The 15,325-nt window shown below is 40.3% G+C and overlaps 3 protein-coding genes and 1 non-coding gene across 6 annotated transcripts in view; 2 read left to right on the top strand and 2 right to left on the bottom strand.

The window, feature by feature from the left end:
* Positions 1-430: 430 nt before the first annotated feature.
* On the bottom strand, positions 431-2,612 carry LOC108238043 (cytochrome c oxidase subunit 7B, mitochondrial). Its single transcript, XM_017419850.2, has 3 exons — positions 2,479-2,612; positions 1,259-1,383; positions 431-647 (listed from the first exon to the last, which is right to left on the bottom strand). Exons 1-3 carry the CDS (start codon positions 2,513-2,515, stop codon positions 564-566), a joined length of 246 nt encoding a protein of 81 aa, XP_017275339.1. The 5' UTR covers positions 2,516-2,612; the 3' UTR covers positions 431-563.
* A 399-nt stretch (positions 2,613-3,011) lies between these two features.
* On the top strand, positions 3,012-3,122 carry trnal-caa. Its single transcript has 2 exons — positions 3,012-3,049; positions 3,077-3,122. It is a non-coding gene; the product is annotated as a tRNA-Leu (tRNA).
* A 185-nt stretch (positions 3,123-3,307) lies between these two features.
* Positions 3,308-7,792, bottom strand: pgrmc1 (progesterone receptor membrane component 1). Its single transcript, XM_017419821.3, has 3 exons — positions 7,451-7,792; positions 5,267-5,422; positions 3,308-4,794 (listed from the first exon to the last, which is right to left on the bottom strand). Exons 1-3 carry the CDS (start codon positions 7,743-7,745, stop codon positions 4,691-4,693), a joined length of 555 nt encoding a protein of 184 aa, XP_017275310.1. The 5' UTR covers positions 7,746-7,792; the 3' UTR covers positions 3,308-4,690.
* Positions 7,793-9,206: 1,414 nt separating this feature from the next.
* Positions 9,207-15,325, top strand: part of rab24 (RAB24, member RAS oncogene family) — an 8,255-nt gene continuing 2,136 nt past the window's right edge. The window contains exons 1-4 of one of the 3 annotated variants that reach the window (XM_037978947.1): positions 9,207-9,549; positions 12,051-12,221; positions 12,918-12,986; positions 14,128-14,206. In XM_037978947.1, coding sequence (XP_037834875.1) covers positions 12,105-12,221; positions 12,918-12,986; positions 14,128-14,206 — 265 coding nt within the window. In that variant the 5' untranslated portion in view covers positions 9,207-9,549; positions 12,051-12,104. The remainder of the gene's footprint in view (positions 9,550-12,050; positions 12,222-12,917; positions 12,987-14,127; positions 14,207-15,325) is intronic. The other 2 variants (XM_017419971.3, XM_017419970.3) reach the window with 2 other exon arrangements.

The following is a 15,325-nucleotide window of genomic DNA, read 5'->3' as shown; positions in this document are numbered from 1 at the left end:
TTCATACACTGAAGCAGCCTCACTCGCTTAGGTGAGATTTTGTACTTTTATCATTTAACTTTTTACATATATTACAGCAAGTTATTTGCATGTTAAGCATTACAAGCATTTATAGATACAAAGTTTGGTAGGGGTTTAAAATATGTTTTAATTAAAACATTAAGTTGAACTAGCAATAAATTGCATTAACATAAAAAAGTTTAGAAAATGTGCGAAAGTTGTTGGGAATCAACCCACTAACATATTTAGTTGTTACACTTTTCTGCATTTCAGCCTTTTTAGTTGTCATTCTGAGTGTAAGGTTTATAATTTACTATTCCACTCTAAGATCCCTTAAAACGTCAAGATGCAGAGGGTTTAAAATACAAATTCAGGTCTGTTACAATCATATCCAGTATCTACTTGTTTGCATCACAAAACAAACACAAAGTCAGTAGAATCACAATTTATTTGGACAAAAGATGTTTGAATAAACACAGTAATTCGCTGACTGAACACACGGTTATTCATCTGTACAATCAGAAGGTTTCCTGGTTGGGGTTCAGGTCCGTCACGATGGCTCTTCACTCCGCAGCATCCTTCCACGGTTTGGGCATGACCTTCTTGACGGGAGAAAGACCCCAGGTGATGCCAGTTTGAGTAATTACCTGCGCGAGGAAATAGAGCAACGCAAACATGTCTTCATCAGCTTTGAGGACTAATACTCTCAATATGATATTAAAATATTGCTTATAAAAGTAGAAACAATGAAGAAAACACTAAAGAAATGCCACCCACTGACAAAAACTAATGTTTTAATCCAAAACATTTAAAAGTTAAACATATCAAAAATGTTTTAATCAATATTGAACAAGTATAAACCTACATGTTTGCATTAAATTAATAAACATGATTTATATGTTTTGCTTTTAACGTGGCAAAAAAAGCTGCTCCTTATGTTCAGTATGAGGGGGAAAAACAAGCTTCAGCTGCCCTCTGGTGGCTGTAGGTTACAGCTGAGCTCCCGTCACACAGACGGCTACGTTCATGTCGTCACGTATGCAATAAAACGCCACCACATGAGGAATTCTTTATTCCGGAGGGAAATAACCGCACCTTTTGATTCACAGATGTGTCTCACCCAGATTTGATTTGGGATTTCTCGTCTCACTCTGAAACCCTTAGCACTAACTTCTTCTCGTTAAAATGCTGCTCCGTGTCTCAACGATGAAAAAAGGTCTGTTCAGATCACGAGTGGGTGTGGAGTGTTTTGACTTACGTATGCCCACACAACCGTGCAGAAGGCTGTTCCGCCAACCAACACAGCCGTGCCGTATTTGGTGTGGAAGGTCTCACGGGCAGTTGATCCATACCTCACCTGGCCCACCTGCCGCACCGCCTGGCCTGCACAGAAAAACAGCAGCAATCACTCAACGACAAGCATCTCTATGCGGAAACGTTAATATTTTATGCCTAAAAATTAAATCTCTCAGGTCCCTTTTTGAATTCTAAAACTGAAAATAGCTCAAAATATGAAACAGGCACCAATCAGGAAACAATATATAAATTTAGAGAAGCCCTGCTGTGTTTGAAAAGAGCTGTAATTATCATTAGTATCTAGAACAGACACCATTAGCTGATTGTTTACATAGACAGCAACTATTATGACAACAAAATAAACTATTTTTTTCTGGTTTTGTTTGTTAGAGGTATTATTTTATTCTAGTCTGGACTTTTTATTCCACAATGAGAGACAAAAAAAGCATTTGAAAATGTCACTTTGGAACAAAAATAAACATCACCTCACTATTTTGAGTAAGAAAAACATTAAGAGTCTTAAAAATGTTAAATGTAACATTTTGATACTGTAAAAGTTACCTTATTTGCATTTTAGACTGTTGGTCACATAAGAGTCACTTGAATGAATGAATTAATGCGTTTTCTGGTAGAGGAAAATCAACAAAGTAGTTTAAAGCTTATTTTTGTTAGTCAGAATGTAATATATCAGGCATTTAGCAGATGAAGCTTAACCAAAACAGAACCTAGCAGCCAAACTATAACCTTAACCTAAATAACCTAGAAACCCTAGATAAACAGACAAACCCTGGGATTCTTTTAACATTGTTTAGACCTTTTAAATCACTTGCAGTACCTTCGCTAAGGAAACTAACAATTTAGCTAATGTCTAATCACGTTGCTCAAAGTTAAACACAGACCAGTAAGTCTGTGTTAAAAAGCTTCACCAGTTTAAAAAAAAGTGTAGTTATAACCCACTTTCACAACTATGTCTCCCTACGGAAAACTTAGCAAGTTCAAGAGCATAAAAAGGACACAAGGCGACTGTTTTGAACATGGTCATGTTAGCTAGTTAGCTAGCTAGCTAATGGTTCGTTAAACGCGGTCACCGAGCGGAGAGGCCATCGGACCTTCGGCCGACTCAAACTGAACCGGTGCCCGGTCTTTTAACATACAAACCCCGGTTAAAACCAACGTCCTTACCACTGAGGTTAGCAGCAGCTTTTGCAAACCGGTACATGATGTCTCGCTAGGCGTCTTCAGATACCCTTGAAGAACGGAAGTACAATATGGCCGCCGCAAATAAATCCACCGGAAGCTGTGTGGCGTTCGAGTCGCGTCGTTTAACGAGAGACGAAACCACGGACGTAGTTTTCCGCTCTTGGAAAGCAACTACTACATATATGCTTGTCGCAGCACTGTTGCAAGTTATATAAAATATTGATATAGATATTTTTTTAACAAAGCGCGACAGTCTTCTTCTACGGGAAAGAGGCGACCCACGGTACCCTAAATGCGGCATCGGTTAGATTTTCACAGTGAGCATGCGCAGAACGGGTAACCGTTGAAACTAGTGATAAAATGTACACGATAAAGAAAAAAAACGTATTAAAAAATAAATACTATCACTTACTATAATCGGTCAACATTCTGAACACTACCACAACCATATAGACCAAAATCAGATCTGGATAATTATGTATAAATAGACTTAAAACGATGAGGGTAACAACCGTGTCAGGATGGCCGAGTGGTCTAAGGCGCCAGACTCAAGGATTAACTCCTTCCGTAGGAACGGGACTTCTGGTCTCCGAATGGAGGCGTGGGTTCGAATCCCACTTCTGACACATCTTTTATTAGTAATTTTACACAACAATATTAAAAACTTTTTACACGTAGCGGCTTTGAAACGTTGTGAATCTTTCCATACAGCCATTTATTTTGGGCACAGTGAAATAAGTCCTTCATAATCCACATAAGATATAATGACGCTCCAACGTTACTGTTCACATAATAACCTCATTAATACCAGTTAACGCAAAGCTTTTTATTGAAGCAGACAGATTTACAAGCTTTCATTTTGTAGCTTTCTTTATTAAATCAAAATATCAGAGGATCATGACAGTATGACATTAGGAAATTTGCCCAGAAATACTAAAAAAAAAATTGTTCCTTCATTTCATGACAAATTACAATATCTTCCTTTTCCATCTAATTTGATAATTACAGATAGTTTTGACATATTTAGTTTAAAACAAAAAAGGCTCTTATTTGAGCTTAAAACGCTGTGATCCAGCTGGGTGAGTGAAGGAAGATGGCTCCGGAGTTAGCCATTAGTTTTACGCTGTTTACCCAGTAATAAAAACGCTTATCCCGCCCGGAAGGAGCTCAGCTGAGAGGGAATTTGGACTCTTAGCCATCGCGGGTTTAGCGTTAAAAGAGTGTAAACAAAACAGAACAAACGGGTAAAAAGATTAATGTGTAATCTTTAGTTTGCTGTGGTAAAACAGCAGTTTGAAGGCAGCACGTCTGTCATCTCGAGTGTCTGAAGTGAAGCGACTTTTCGTACTTTAACACCTTTACTGTCGATTATTGTGAGCTTGTGTTTTAGTGTATTTCCTCCCCGAGTTACCCCCCACACACACAAAAAAATAAAGTTGTACAAAAAGCAGTCTATAATACTGTCTGACAGGCTGATCTCTGCTAAACTGGCTTTAATAGACTCTAAATAACTACATAAGACTGAAGCTAAACGACGAGCCGAGCCAACGCGCCGCCAAGCAGAAAACCTGGATTGTCACTCTGCATGTCGCGAAAAAAAGGAAATAATCCGAGCTGAGAACCGAAAATCAAAAACATCCATTTTTCCCGTAAGTCCTCCTTCTGCCGGCAGACTTTCGAAGTGTTTAAACCGTGGAAATAAAGAAACTTTTCTCGTCAGGACTAGAAATTGAGAATCTAACGGACAAGAATGACAAAAAAAACAGATTAGCTCCTCCAAACTGCAACGACAGCTTTAATTTTTGACGACTAATAATCATTTATTCAGTTTTATGAGTTCTCCTGCCTGAGATTTTTGTAACTTCAGTTCCAGCCAAGGGCTTGAATATTTATCTAAAAGTTAAATGAAGAAGAAGAAAAGGATGTTCTTTTCGGGGATGGGTTATTGCTTGGGGTTTCCAAACCAACAGTCTACGATAATGACATTTCTTTTTATTTAAACTGAACGTTAAAAACACATTTAACTGCTGATGCTCCCCAACAGCCGGTGAGAAACGCAGGATCGGTCCCAAATTACAGGAATGTACAAAGAGAAATGGAAATGTTTTCTGCGGACGAGCCTAAAAGGAGGCCGAAGGTCTGGAAGTACAAACATTAAGGCATCTCTGACGCCCCCCCTCCCCCCAGTCTGTCTCTAGTCCGTCTTCTTGTCCTTGCCGTCCTTCCCGTCCTCGTCGTCGGTGTACTCCGTCGGCTCCTCTCCGGGCTTCAGCAGCTTGCCGATGTAGTCGTACTTCACTGGAAGAGAGGAGAGCTGATTAAACCACAGAATCTACATTCTACATTTAGATGAACCCTTTTCACTTCAGTTACACCGTTTTATTCCACCTGTAACATTTACTCCAATTAGATGTTTGAACAAACTTTAATCAACGTTTGAGAAAAGTTAAAACCTGAAGTTGATTTTTTTGTTTTTAGGAAGTTACTTATTATATATATATATATATATATATATATATATGAGCTACAGTATTGTGTAAAAGCATGGATCCTGAACCCATTTCTTAATATTGTCCTTCCATCTTTTAACGGGGCCCTGATCGACGGTTCTTCAGGCTTTCTGACCCGACTCAGTGACAGTTTCAGTCCAGTACTCATCCACCTTTAGAGGACATCTGATTTTTCTTTGTAAAGCATCTATGGTGTGAATCTCAGTCGTCCAGGACAGTAAAAAGGACGAACAGGACGAAGCGGCGTTGCGGCCACTCACTGGTGAACTGGGTCTCCCACTCGGTCAGGCTCTCCTGCTGCATGGCGTTGAGGTCCGACAGGTCGTCGTATTCGTCCTTCAGAGCGTCCTTCTCCAGGCAGAACGTCGCCAGGCCTCGGGACGCGTCTCGGCCCGCGAACACGCCGTACGGCCCCTCTGCGGGAACGGGAAACAGACGAGTTTACACAGATGTTGACTTTAAACGGGTCGTCTGGTTTCCAAAAAAACCAGAACCGGGTCGTACCACTTCTCTGAGGCACAAAGTGTGTATCACTCCACGCCTGAAAATAGTCCCCCACTACAGCTTATTCACAGAAACAAACCAAAAACAAGATTTACATCTTCCAAAGCAACATATAACAAAATAATTTAAAACTATGGTTCTCCCTGAGAGGCAACCAGAGCAGAAAGAAACAGGAAACCTGCTCTGCTTACGAGATGTGATTCTTTTAAATGTGATTAAGGCGACTTAAAACGTTTAATTTTTATTCCTCTTTACAGGTTTCCACAGAGGATCCACCTGTGGAAGCTCAAAAAGAAACAAAACATACAAATATGTGCTTCTAAACGTGCAATCAACCAGGGCAACACTACAAATTTACAAATAATTAGTTAAAATCTGATGAGGTGGAAGCTGGGAGTCTAACTAATGAAGTAAATTAAAAGGTTTATATAGTTTTACTCCTAAAACACAGTTTTTATTGTTATAACAGACCATTACAGACTAGAAGAGTTATTTTTGGGTTCAAATGTAAAAAATAAGAGATAAATTTAAGGTTTTAAATGGTGTTTTGTGACCAAACATTCAACATTTTATTAAATGGGTTCTTCTGGTCTTTACTTACAAAACTGGTTTCACAAAAAGCTTCAGTTTTTTATCTGTATCAAAACAATAAAATGCTTTCACAAAGATACAAACATCACGTTTCATCACATGAAACAGGTAAATATGTTTGTAAAGAGGTGTTTTTAGGCCCAGCGCTGGTTTAACGCAGCGTCTGGGAAATCAAACAGGATTCCGGGCTTTTGGACCCGGCGCCACGGCACAAAACTCGGTTATCTTGTCGGTCAGAGGTCACCTGCAGCAGAGGTCACGATCTGGGATAAGATTAAAAACAGCAAAGTGCAACTCGGTGCATTTGCAGGATCGCAGCTCTAAGTGATTACAAAATATAATTTACCTGCATTAATTAAATACTTAAATACTCTCTAAATACTTCCAGACTTTGTTAATCTGAGAGTTTAGTACTGGAGCTAGTCCACCACCTAAAATTATCTATAAATTTGAAACTATTTAAAAAAAAAGTGTTTTATTTTCTGCACAAATGTTCAACTTTAATCAAAACTAAATGCTCAGGTAACCCAAAAAGATTCTTCTTCTGCATTTTTTAATCACTTTTAAAACCTAAAATGATTTTAGTAGATGCGTTGGTTATTAGTTAGTCAAATAAAAAGCATATTTTTTAAATATTATAATAAAAAAATGGAGAAAAGCTATATAATCATGACAAACCCCTTTATAAAGTCATTATTAAACCATTTGACATACATTTTTTAAACTTAAACACCTAAAATGACGAGTTTACCGTCTTAGATGAAGTTAATTGTAAAAAAAAAAATGACAACACAATTATTAAAATATCCATAAAGTTTATCTGTGAATATTTATATTCAATTTATCTAGTTTGGGAGTAAACAAATAGAAACAAATACAGATGACTGACGCTGTTCAATAAATATGAAATCTGCACCATCGTGACTAAAATAAATACTGCTAACGGACGACAAGTAACCTACCAAATCTGCTTATATCAGTTTGGAAAACAAGCTAAGATTAAAATTTGAGATAAATAATAAAATAAACCACTTTTTTGCGCACATTTACATCACAGCAGTGGTTACGTTTGTTTTGTTTCCTTACGGAGAGTCCGTCTTCATTTATAGACGATCTTTGGCTTCAAGGCCCCTCCGCTGAGAAAAGTAGGACCCCAGGCAGGAAACAAAGGGGGTGTGGCGCCAAATTCCAGCAACGAAAAGTTGACCAAAGGTTTTTAAATATAAAAAAAAGGAAACTGTTCTGGTTTTAGGTGAACTCGGTCCTAACAACTAAAATATGTGAACTTTACTCATGTTTTTTTTGTTTTGTTTTAAAGTAGTAGAAAGTGCCGCAGTGGCACAAAGTACCTGGTCCGTAGAACTTCTTGCCCCTGGTGACGTCGAACACTTTCCCGTTGACGGCCATGAGAATCCGCGGATTCTGCAGCCCGTCGTAGGGCTTCAGCTCCGCCAGGGTGAAATCCCTCTTCTTCAGCTTAGGCAGGGGCTCCTCCACCTCGCCGAGATCCGGCGGCTTGTCCCCGCGGAAGATTTTGTAGAGCAGAAACAAACAGAGGCTGAGCAGGGTGAGGTTCAGCGGAGACGTGAAGATCTCCTGAAAAAGTCCTCCGTAACTTACTTCGCTTCCCTCCGCCTCGGCCATGTTGCCTTCTTTCTACCCCTCTCTGACCACTGAGTGCGTGTTGTTGACGAGTGGGATTGGGAAAAAAAAAAAACTCATGATCACCCGGACCAATTACCTGTCAGCATTGCTGTCATGTGGTCACGCTTTGGACCAATCAAAATGAGTATATGGCAAACACCGTTTCAACTGGGCGCGCTCGTTTTCAGTTGGCCGGGACTAAAAGTGACAACGACCCGCCCTTCTCCAACAGCCGCCTCATCAGCCGGGCTACAAATGGTGTGTAGCTCTTTATGCTTGGATTGTGGTTTTGATGATCATACGTTTGTTAAAACGAGATTTAAAAAAAAAAATTTTGTTTGAAAAACATAAAATAGCTGCAAAAATGTACTGAAATATGTACAAACATAAATGTACCGTGAAGCTATTTAAGGCTAATTTTAGCTTTTCTCAACTGTTCTGCTGGTTTTAGCTTTTAGCTACTGTTCTAATATTTCTGTTTAGCTAGTTTTATCTTTCGGCTACTGTTTTTTCTAATTTTGTCTTTTGGCTATAGTTTTTCTGCCAAGCAGGTATGTTTTCAGAAGCGTTTGTTTGTGGTTGTCACAAAGAACAAATCATTCAATTTTGGTGGTGATTGGAATCATGAACTGGCTCCTACATTGTTCTTAAACATATGGTGATGACATCACTGATTATGTCACATTCTGATGATGTCATCAGTTCTATTTTGACATCACAATGATAACAGGTCTTGACGGAGGTTTGCGCTCTCCAGTGCTTCTAGTTAGGCATTGTTTTGCTAATTTCAGCTTTTGTTTTCCTAAGTTTACCATTGTTTTGTTGTAACTTTAAGGATTCAGTTTCAGCTTCTTTAATACATTTCAGCAGTCATTCACCACTTTATACATATTTACACAAATTATTTTTTCCTCTAAATACAGCTGAACGTATAAGAAAGATAATTATTTGAACATACAGCAGCAAGGTAAAAAAAAAGTCAACACCTTAAAAAAAATATCTGATGTGTTTATAATTATTATTAATAATAATATTTTACCAAGAAAAATGTTCTGTTTGTTGATGTGACGAGGCAAACAAACAGATCAGTTTACAGGGAAACTTGTCTTAATCCGGTTCTGGTTGGAGGCTTAGATATATACAGTCTTTGGTGCAGATTACCTTTAAAATTTCCTTAAGATTCTTTTATAAAACCGTTGTTTTAATTGATTTATTTCAAGTTATTATTTGAGGACGTCAAGGACTGAATTGGCTCAGTCCAGGGGCCACTTCTGGCCCGCGGGCCATGTGTTGTAGCCATATGGAGTTGCTTTGAAACCGAAAGAACCGGTTCCCAGATTATCTGGGTGAACTGAGTCAAAAGATTCGGGTCGCTAAAAAAAGAGCCGGAATTCCCGGGAAAATAAAATCCAACGTTCTCCAACGTCCGGGGCGTTTCCGCCACTTCCTGTTCCTGGAAAATGGTTCCGTCCGCTCGTTGGTTCCCACCCAAATAAAGAAATAAATAAACAAACCACAAAATAATAATATTAATAATAAAAGGTCTGCTTTCTGTGAGTTACCCGGTTGGTTCGCTAACAGCTCCCGGAGCTAACCGCCTCTCCCTCCCGCATCCAGCCCCCCTCCCTTCGGGCTCAGCTGCGGCCGGGTCGCCTCCACTCGCGGCGGGGCAGAGATGATGACGACCAGCCGGCTGACGGTCGCCGCCGTGTCCGCTTCCAAGCAGCTTTAAGTCGGCGGGTGTCGGCACAGGTTCGGGGCCCCTGCTCGGAGGTGAACGGGATCTGTGGAGCCGTTCTTCCAGGTGAGTCTTCCCAGCGGTCCTCCGGCGGAGTTTAGGTTAGCTAGCCTAGCCGAGACCCGAAGCCCCGGTGCTGGGTCTTTTTTTGGCTGTGTCATGTTTACCTCTGAGCTCTCACAGCTTCGTGGCTTTCAATCAGACCTCCACTTTTAAAACAGGACAAAATTACCAACGATTAAGATGTATTTAGAAGCGTTCTTGTTTTGTTTTAAATAAAAGTTTAGGGTACAGTTCGGCATAAACAAACGCTGACTTATTTACTTAGATTTTAAGGAGCCAGGCTTTCAGTCTCACTTTAAAGATGCTCATCACAAACTATGAAATCTAACCTTAAATAAAGAATAAAGGTTATCCTGAACTATATCAGAAGGTGCAGTTTGAAAGAGTTTGCTCTGGTAGTTTTCCAGATAGACTGAGATGAAATTCTAGATTGCGGGTACGCAGTGAATGTAAACAAAGCGCTTTAATCTGCATTTTACTCCACAAACATGAACATAAATACATGTCAAAGCATCAGCTTCGATCCCAAACTGCTCCTTCATGGACATTAGCGTTATCAGCCTGTTTTCAGTCACTTCAGCTGTTTTTTGAAGGTAAACAAACGTCAAAAAGCTAATTTTGTTAATGAATTTAAAATTAAAGCAAACATTAACTGTCAATACAAGGAAAAAACTGTTTTTGCCTGGTTTCCATTACTTGGCAGTGAGCACCTTTAAAATGGTCGTAATGAGTAGTTTTTAGTGATATAAACTGTAGTTTTTCAGGCTTCTTTTGGGGACTTTAGCTGTTTTTTTCTAGTCAGTTGTATCCGACTGGGACAGCGGTGTAGCTTGAGTTTAAAAATGACAAAATAAGACGTGTGAGGACTATTTCCAGCAGACGGATGGTAAAAAGTGGGGAAAAACCAGCCACGACCTGAAAGACGCACCATGTGCTGAATGCTACGTTTTCAGCTAACAGCTCTCTGGGATTCAGCTCGTTGGTCGTTAAATTGCTGTTTCCTGTCGGCCTGCGTCAGTTTTGGTGTTTTTCATGTGTTCAGTCGAAGGAATGGTAACAAACTGTGTCTAAAGTTTAAAGTTTGTTTGTCTGCTGGGTGTCGACACAACGCTGAGTCATCCTTTGACTCCAGGAGCCTTTTTCTGTCCGAATGATTCATTTGTCCGGAAATATTCAGGTTCTGGACTGAAAACGAGGAAATAAGCAGCCGAAATAAAACCTTTAAAGAGCTACAAGAAAGTCCGTCTGCTCTGAGGCGAAGTATAAAGAGCCGAGCGATGACTCTGCAGGGTTTGTTTTTGTAAACAGTTTATCTCCAATCAATCGTCTTCTAACAAACTTGACTTATTGACGTGTTGTTTGTTGTCGCTACGAACACATGCAGCTGACAAGGTTTTAACTTTTAGTATTTGTTTTGTAAACGAGTCGAGCTAAACTGGAAACGCTTCTGTTTTCTGCAGAAATCCAGCGCCAGGCTGAGCTGAAGCTCGTTAAAACAGCTGAAAGGAGCAAAACCTCAGCTGAAACGATCAGAGCTGAGGCTTGAATGGTCAGAACACGAGCTAAAATGAGCAAAACAGTAACAAACATCTAAAGTTAGCAGATCAGTAGCCAAACTAAAAATCATCCAAACAGTATCTAAAAGCTAAATAGTAGCTAAAAATAACAAATCTGTTGCTGAAAGCTTAAATTATTAAAACTGTAGCTAAAAGCTAAAATCAGCTAAACAGTAGAGAGAAGCTAAAATCAGCTAAACAGTAGAGAGAAGCTAAAATCAGCTAAACAGTAGTTAAAAGCTAAAAGTAGTTAATCTGTAGCTAAAAGCGTAAACTAGCAAAACAGTAGCTAAAGTAATGATACAGTAGCTAAAACCTAAAATCAGCAGAACTGTAGCTGAAAAAAAAAACTAGCAAAACTGTTACTAAAAGCTAAAATGAACTAAACAGTAGCTAAAAGCTAAAAGTAGTTAATCTGTAGCTAAAAGCATAAGCTAGCAAAACAGTAGCTAAAGTATTAATACTATAGATAAAAGCTAAAATTAGCAAAACAGTAGCCAAAACCTCAATTCAGCTAAACAGTAGCTATAAGTAGTTAATCTGTAGCTAAAAGCTGAAGTCAGCTAAACAGTAGCTAAAACTTAAAAGCCGGGGGCGGCGGTTTGAGGGACTGAAAGGAGCTCAGTGTTTTTCTGTCAGACAAACTTTTGTAAATAAAGTTTAAATATTATGAACAGTAAAAGTCGGAGCGCACGATTCCTGATGTTAAAATGTTTAAAGAAGTATCTGGATGTAGTTAGATCTAAAGCTGTGATAAATAAATAAACAACAAAACATGAACGGACTGATCTGTTTCTTTTAGGGGAATAAATTTAAGTTTCGGCCGTTTTCTTTTCCAGTTTCAGATTCTTTAATCGTTCGCAGCCGAGATCCCAGGAAGTCCAGAGAGTCGAGCTTTAAACTTCCCCTCACTAACAGAACATCTGTGTCTCTGCTGGTCCGCCTCAGACCGCCCGCTGACCGCGCCGCGCCGCACCTGGACTCCCTCCGCACGGCGCCGCCATGAGCGCGATGCGCGTTGACGCCAAAGTGGTGATGCTGGGGAAGGAGAGCGTGGGGAAGACGAGCCTGGTGGAGAGATACGTTCACCACCGCTTCTTGGTCGGCCCGTACCAGAACGTGAGTGTCAGCTGCTCCGATTCCGATTCCCACGCCACGTTCTTCACGGAGGTTTAGCCGTTTCGTCTCGAGATGGCGTGGATTATTTCCAGCGATTAGACCCAAAAAGATACAACGATTACAGGCAGAATACTGTGTCCTGCTGTCGTTTAGCTGGTCACGAGAAATACATTTTCATGGAGCAGGATTGCAGACAGAAAGTGACACTGTGGGGGTTTTGGTGCTCCAGTTCGCCTGGATTTGCAGTCTTCTTCTTCAGTTTTTCAGAGGAAATGAGCTGCAATCTCCTCAGAAGATGTGTGGTGTTTTATCAGTCTTAGTCCGAATCACGGCTTGTTGGTAAATGGTGTCGAAAAGACAAGTTTAAGAAAAATAAACCTAAATGTTTCAGAGTAAAACTCCCGTTGAAGCCTGTAAACTCCCAGACTCAGGGGATTTCTCTGCATGTTTCAGGGATTCTTTGCATAATTCATCTTTTTTTGTTTCACATTTAGGTCTCAGATGTCTTGAAGACAAACGTTTAGATGAGCATAAGGTTAAAAGCTTTAAAAGCTCCAGGTCTCAGGGTTTCAGCTCGTTTGCACAGAAGCTTTAATCCCATTTCTGTTCATTCGGTTTGACAGAGTTCGGACTCTGAGGATTATTTCCTTTAATCTGCGTCTGGTAAACTCGTGTTTTCTTTTTGTCTCCCAACAGACAATCGGCGCTGCTTTTGTTGCCAAACCGATCCAGGTGGGCGAGAAGGTGATCACCCTGGGAATCTGGGTGAGTTGGAGGCTGCCGGAGGCGACGAGCTTCGGCTCTCGTAGTTTTTTTTTTAGTTCCAAACTTCGTCACGTCTGGAAAATCTCAGTTTATTCAGGCAGAAGGTTTGGAGATCAGATCAGTGCAGAGAGCTGAAATATACTGAAGCAGCTGAAGCTAAGATGTTAAAGCTACTAAAGCAGAACACTAGATACGAGCTAAAAGCAGTAAAACATTAGCTGAAAGTGAAATGTAGCATAAAGCTAGCTAAAAGCAACAAAAGTTTGGCTTATAGTAGCAAAAGGGTAGCTAGAAGTGGAAAGGAACAGAACGCATGCTAAAGGTTAGAAATAACTAACTACTAGTTGAAAGTAGCAAAAATTAGCTGATAGTAGAAGAGTGGTAGCTAAAAGCTAAAGTAGCAATAGGTTAGCTAGAAACTAAAAGGAACAAAATGCATGCTAAAAGTGAAAAGCAGCAAAACACTAGCTTAAAGTAGCAACAAGCCACCTAACTAAAAGCTAAATGTAGCTAAAGGTAAGCTAAAAGTAGAAAAACAAATTATTAAAAGTAGTAGCTAAAAAGAGCAGAACGGTAGGTCTATGCCAAAATTATCAAAAAGCAAACTAAAAATAGAAAAAAAAAGCTAGCTATAAATAGCAAAAGGCTAGCTAAAGCCTTTAGCTAGCTAGCTAAAAGCACTTTGTATGCTGAAGTAATCAGATTTCAGAAAATGTTCAGAAAACTCCACCAGGAACACAACCGTGTGAACAACTTTACCAAAGAACGGATTTAAAATGTTTTTTTAGGCATTTCTTCTTTTTTTAATTAATTCTTCCGAGTGCAGCACAGAGGGGCAGACATTAAATGGTATTTTAGCGCCAACAAAGTGGTTCTTAAACAGTTAGAAACGACAACATGAGGGAGATTAAATGTGGTCCTTTTAAAGCTCGATCTGAAGCTGACTGGAGGTCGGAGGTCATTATTCACGGCTGCTCAGGCGGGGTTTTAAAGTTCCAACTTTCACATTTAACTGGAGCCAGAAAAGACTTTTTACACACGGATCTTAACTGCTCGATCTGTGCGTCGTTGTGCATCACGTCCTCCGTTTCATTTACGTTTTTAAGTTCCTCTCTTCTTCTCTCCTCTGTCTCCCGTTCAGGACACAGCTGGATCGGAGCGATACGAAGCCATGAGTCGGATCTACTACAGAGGAGCTCGAGCCGCCATCGTCTGCTACGGTAAATCACCACCGTCTTTATATATATATATATATATATAAAAAGACGGTGGTGATTTACCGTCTGGATGCATTTAATAACAAACAACTTCACTGCAAACGAGAAGAAAGGAACAACCGGAGCCTGACGCCTGAGATGCTGAGGCTTTCTTCTTCTCGCAGTTTCAGTTTTATTTATTTTTTCTGTAACGGACGTCAGATGAAGATAAAATGCTCAGCTGGGAGGAAGAATGTAATCACAAAGCTGCTCAGACACGCAAACCTGCCCGTTATCGCGCCTCAAAAATCAAGTTTAAAAATGCAGGCAGCTGTAAGAATAAATGTGGTTCCGGTAAGTTTAAAGCAAACATCTCGCAGTGACGACATCATGAGATCTGCGGATTTAGAATTGGAGAATTGTGTTTTTATGACCCGTTGAAGCCAAGATGACAAACTTCTTAGTGAATACTGAAACCAGTTTTTGCTCGGAGTTTGTAAAAAAAAAAGAGAAATATTGCAGGATGTAGCGGAGGGAGAAAAAGTTTCAGGAGTGGTTTGTGACAAAAAGGGTGGCAGCAAAAGTCAAAGGGAAGGTTTATAAGACAGTGGTGAGAGCAGCCATGTTGGACGGTTTGGAGACAAAAAGACAGGAGACAGAACAGGAAGTGGCAGAGCTGAAGATGTTGAGGTTCTCCTCGGGAGGGATGAGGACGGACAGGATCAGGAATGAGGTCATCAGAGGGACAGCACAGGTCGAAGGACTGGGAGATAAAGTTAGAGAGGACACACTGAGATGGTTTGGACATGTCCAGAGGAGGGACAGAAGGATGTTAGAGACAAAGAGGAGACATATGGATGCAGTTAGAGAGAAAGCTGAAAGAAGAAGAAGAAGATGTGTGAAAGAAACAGGACGACTGAACTCAGTGGATTTGATCACAGTAACCAGAACTTCCAGCAGCTCCTTGACCTCCAGAACTTTCTTCCTTGGCTCCGCCCCCTTTAAAACAGCTCATCTCTTTCCCCGGAGGGTCCTCACACTTTAACTTCTTTAACTTCCACCCTTTCCTGGACTCATTCGGGTTTTTACCGTTTGTCCCGACTGGCGTCGCCGCTCGCTGTCTCGTCGGACCCTGAACGCCCC

Source organism: Kryptolebias marmoratus, linkage group LG13 (assembly GCF_001649575.2).
Source record: "Kryptolebias marmoratus isolate JLee-2015 linkage group LG13, ASM164957v2, whole genome shotgun sequence".
Taxonomy (NCBI): domain Eukaryota; kingdom Metazoa; phylum Chordata; class Actinopteri; order Cyprinodontiformes; family Rivulidae; genus Kryptolebias; species Kryptolebias marmoratus.
Note: the sequence above shows the minus strand (reverse complement) of the source record. Positions and strands in the feature narration are given on the sequence as shown.

Bases quoted from the DNA above. Each gene is read 5' to 3' on its own strand.
- LOC108238043 (XM_017419850.2), bottom strand. From the start codon at position 2,515: ATGTACCGGTTTGCAAAAGCTGCTGCTAACCTCAGTG. The intron at 1,384-2,478 runs GTAAGGACGTTG...TTTTCTGTGCAG, and splicing joins AGCTGCTGCTAACCTCAGTG to GCCAGGCGGTGCGGCAGGTG. The intron at 648-1,258 runs GTAAGTCAAAAC...TTCCTCGCGCAG, and splicing joins GCACGGTTGTGTGGGCATAC to GTAATTACTCAAACTGGCAT.
- pgrmc1 (XM_017419821.3), bottom strand. From the start codon at position 7,745: ATGGCCGAGGCGGAGGGAAGCGAAGTAAGTTACGGAGGACTTTTTCAG. The intron at 5,423-7,450 runs GTACTTTGTGCC...CCGTTCCCGCAG, and splicing joins CAAGAAGTTCTACGGACCAG to AGGGGCCGTACGGCGTGTTC. The intron at 4,795-5,266 runs GTGAGTGGCCGC...CCTCTCTTCCAG, and splicing joins GTGGGAGACCCAGTTCACCA to TGAAGTACGACTACATCGGC.